Here is a 4100-nt window from a genome sequence, read left to right as displayed (position 1 = left end):
CACCTGCCTCTGCCTCCCAAGTGCTGGGATAAAAGGCATGTGCTACCACTGCCCAGCTAACTACACAGTCTTTTAACTCTATGTTTTAATAGTCAGAAGCAATATGAACAAGATTTTCAGTAGCTTTATTATCTGCCATTTTAATTTCCAAGGTCTTAGTTAGCCAAGATCAACTGGAAGTATTAAATAAAAAAATACAAAAAAAAAGAATAAAAAAAAAAATAAAAAAGAAAAAAATAAAAAATACACGAAGAAACAATTTGTAAGTTAAATTGTATGTCTTCTGAATACTGTGTTGAAATCTTCTGCTACTTTACTTTGTCCTGCCTGGGACCCAAGCCATTCCTTTGTCTAGTGGATCCCTGTTGTATATGTTATATACCTGTTGTATATGTTACATACCTGTTGTTTATGTTATATACCTGTTGTATATGTTATATACCCCTAATCACTCAGCACAGAGGTTGTTGTAGTGCCTGTGATCAATTAAACTTTATCTCATTTAATAATGTCCCTAAAACCAAAGTGTAGTAATGCTAACTGACAATTTGGATATGTCACACAGAATCTGTTAACTTGTTAAGTGTCTCTTAAGTGTAAAATATAAAGGCACAATAAGCTATTTTGAGAGACCCCACTCATATAACCTTTGTTATACCATATCCCTTTGTTCTACTGTTCTTAACTTTTTTTTTTTTTCCAAGATAGGGTTTCTCTGTGTAGCCCTGGCTGTCCTGGAACTCACTCTGTAGACCAGACTGGCCTCAAACTCAGAAATCCACCTGCCTCTGCCTCCTGGGTGCTGGGATTAAAGGCGTGCGCCACCACACCTGGCGCTGTTCTTAGCTTCTTTCGGTGACTAATTGATAAACTCTATCATTGGTATATATGACTAGGAAAAGCTAAGATTTATATAGGGCTGTTTCTCTCTGCAATTTCAGGTCTCTGTTGAAGGTAGAAAGATATAAAGCTGGATGCTACCTTACCGCAAAATAGTTTTGTGAATGTCATACAACTCATGCAAGAGATTCTTATTTGGTTTGCTTTAAAAAGCTGTGCCTCAAAATGCTAACAGCAGAGGGTGTTGTTTTTTACCTAGTCACAGGACTAAGTTTTGACCCTCCTGAAGTGTCTGTTACTGAAAAGGTAAGGGAGGAGAGCCACATATTCTCAGCACTTTGTTTGAACTTGTAGTAGTCTTGGAATTACACCGTAAGGCCTTGCTCACTGCTCACCAAAAGTAGGAGCAAGGGATGACTTCTGCTTTTATGTAGGTCTAAGGTTTGGGATCATTAAGTCCCTAGGTTACCAATGCAAGCATGCTTCACTGTAAGTTTCCTGCTCTGGAAAAATATCATAAATTCTTCTCTGCCTAGCTTAATACCATCATCAAAATCTGAAACTAGCTTTTCAATGAATCAACATGAAGGAATAGGTTGGGAGGCATGTCCACAAATATAGTTATGATAACAAGGTCTGGGGAACAGCAGGGTCACAGGGACACTAAAATCCCCGCAGTGTCAGAGCTTCAGTCTCTTTGATGAGTCACAGTCTGAGTAACAGGCACTGCTAAACTTACAGCCTTGCTTTGAGAAGAAGAGAAAAATCTCCTCTGTGGGAAGTGTTCAAGTAAGAGCATTTCCCATTGCCTTCAATATCCATGCTCTATGTAATAAATTTAAAACAGGATCAGAATCACTTATCACAGATCTGTATCTTACCTGGGATCACAGAGAAATTTGGTTTTCTCTCCTTCTTCTCTCCAGATAAGCCATTCTCGAAAAGAAGGATGCACAAACATCCGAGTCATGTCTCTGCGTTTGATGAGGAACATGGAGAGGTTCTCCATTCTTTGTTGAAAGTCTTCCCATTCTAGTGTGCCTTCAATGCTCCCAGCATTGATGGCCTGGAAAATATGTTCATCAGTAAGTGGGTGAAGAGAGGCTACTGCCACATTCAGGAGAGGCATCACCCGGTCAAAGGAAGACTGAGTTGGGAACTTCATATTGCACTGGAGTAAATAAACCTCAGAGAGCGAAACAGGAACGACTTTGTAGCTAGAACTCTTTAGCACTAGGTAGCCTTTCTCTATGAGGTCAAATGTGAGTTTCAGGTATAGATATGACCCTTGACTGAGGGTCTTGAGGTGAGAACTGAGTTTGCCAAATGTAGTATTGTCCATCTTGCCATTAAGTGAGATGTTATTCTGGATCTCTGAGCTGCTGTGAATCCGGTGCAGGATGTAAGCCTGCAGGTCCTGGTCTATGGCTTCATTCTCTTCTAGTCGATCCAAAAAAATCCTATGGAAAGGCAGCAACTTGGTAATTTCCTACAACAGATGGAGAGAGAGATAGAGATAGACAGAAGGACCTTCAGTTTCGCCTCTCTTAGAACTATGGGGTTCAGAATTCAGTCTGAATTTCTGAGTGGCTAAAGAAGAAAATAATATTAATCATGATATCTATAGACTAAAGGAAATTATGCACAGTAAGAAGATGGCTTTTCCCAATACTGAGACTTTTTATGGGTCTTTGTAAAGAGTACGTGAGGATAAAAATCAAAGAAGTTCTTTGCATTCTCTTTATTCCTCATACTCTGGCTTCACTGAAACCTTACCTATTCACTAAAAATGGCTACTGCCAAGACTGTCAAAATCTTAACCTTGGCAAATCCAATAGTTGGCTTTAGTTTCCATCTTCTCACAATCTTGGCAGTGTGTGACTGTTGGCAGCATCTTCCCACAGCTTTCTGGGGAATCATTTTCAGCAGACTGCTCGTAAGATACACCGTCATTTTCTTATCACACTGACGTTTTACCAAGCCTCTTCTACTAGCTCCTTTCATTTCCTAGCCCACTTCAGGCTCTGGGCTCTATTAATTTTCCTTCTTGAGTCATTTCCACTCTCTAAAACAGTTCTAAATATCTATTTTGCCAGATTACTTAATTCCTCTGAGTTCTCACCTTGTATCTTGGTTTACTAAGCAATTTATACTTTGATGTTTCATAGATAAACTTAATGTGACTAAATAAGAATTATCACACTTTATACTCCATCACAAGACATTCCTTCTGTTAACAAATTAACTGTATTGCCATTGACCCTGACATTAAATCCTTAGAGGCAGCTGGGAGATCTTTGTTTCTGAAGATGGCATCTATTCACATACTCACCAAATCCCAGGATTCATTCTTGATATCTTGTTTATACTCACATTCAGTCTGTCATCAAGTCTTTTTTCTTTTTGAATTTTCTATGTAGCTTAGAAGGTCTGAACTCTTAACTCTCTTGCCTCAGCCTTCAAAATGATATGATCACAGGTATGAACCATCACACCTGGCTAATCAACTGCTTTTTATTCTCCTTCAAGATATTTCCCAATGGCTAGTTTAAGATACCATCAACTTCCACCCCCTTTCTGATTATAATCTTCATTCTCTGTATTTTATGACATACAGAAGCAGAAGATAGATCTTTAAAAAAATGGTAGATCAGATTTCATCACTTTCTAATGTTCCCTAGAGGGGCTTCTCCTATCTACCCCAAACTATCATTTCTATCTCTTTATACTATCTTATTTTTCTTCAAAGTACTTGACATGATATTACCAATAATATTACAATATGCTTAATTATATTTTTTGTGTTTGTATTCCTTACTAAAAAAGTGTTATGAAAACAGAGGCATTGCATGTTTTATTTACTACTGAATCCTGAATCCTCAAGTATTAGGACATTACCGGACATACTCTAAAAATCCATGAAATGTCTATAGAAGTAATGGAAAGTTACTGCAGGTTTTACCCATGAAGTCACTGAAATTTGGACTTATAAAATCTGGAACATGCATAGTACTCTGCCTATTCTTTTTTGTTGTTGTTGTTTTTCGAGACAGGGTGTACTGGCTAGCTTTGTGTCAACTTGACACACCTGGAGTTATCACAGAGAAAGGAGCCTTAGTTGGGGATGTGCCTCCATGAGATCCAGCTGTGGGGCATTTCCTCAATTAGTGATCAAGGGGGAGAGGCCCCTTGTGGGTGGGACCATCTCTGGGCTGGTAGTCCTGGATTCTATAAGAGAGCAGGCTGAGCAAGCCAGGGGA

At 38.8% G+C, this 4100-nt stretch overlaps 1 protein-coding gene across 6 annotated transcripts in view; it reads right to left on the bottom strand.

The window, feature by feature from the left end:
- Tanc2 (tetratricopeptide repeat, ankyrin repeat and coiled-coil containing 2) overlaps positions 1-4100 on the bottom strand; it is a 309788-nt gene that overhangs the window by 67333 nt on the left and 238355 nt on the right. For all 6 annotated transcript variants that reach the window (XM_021213586.1, XM_021213585.2, XM_029545901.1 and 3 more), the window contains one exon: positions 1722-2329. In XM_021213586.1, coding sequence (XP_021069245.1) covers positions 1722-2329 — 608 coding nt within the window. The remainder of the gene's footprint in view (positions 1-1721; positions 2330-4100) is intronic.

The sequence above is a fragment of the Mus pahari genome, chromosome 14 (assembly GCF_900095145.1).
Source record: "Mus pahari chromosome 14, PAHARI_EIJ_v1.1, whole genome shotgun sequence".
Taxonomy (NCBI): domain Eukaryota; kingdom Metazoa; phylum Chordata; class Mammalia; order Rodentia; family Muridae; genus Mus; species Mus pahari.
The sequence above is the reverse complement of the archived record's forward strand: the minus strand, read 5'-3'. Positions and strand labels throughout refer to the sequence as shown.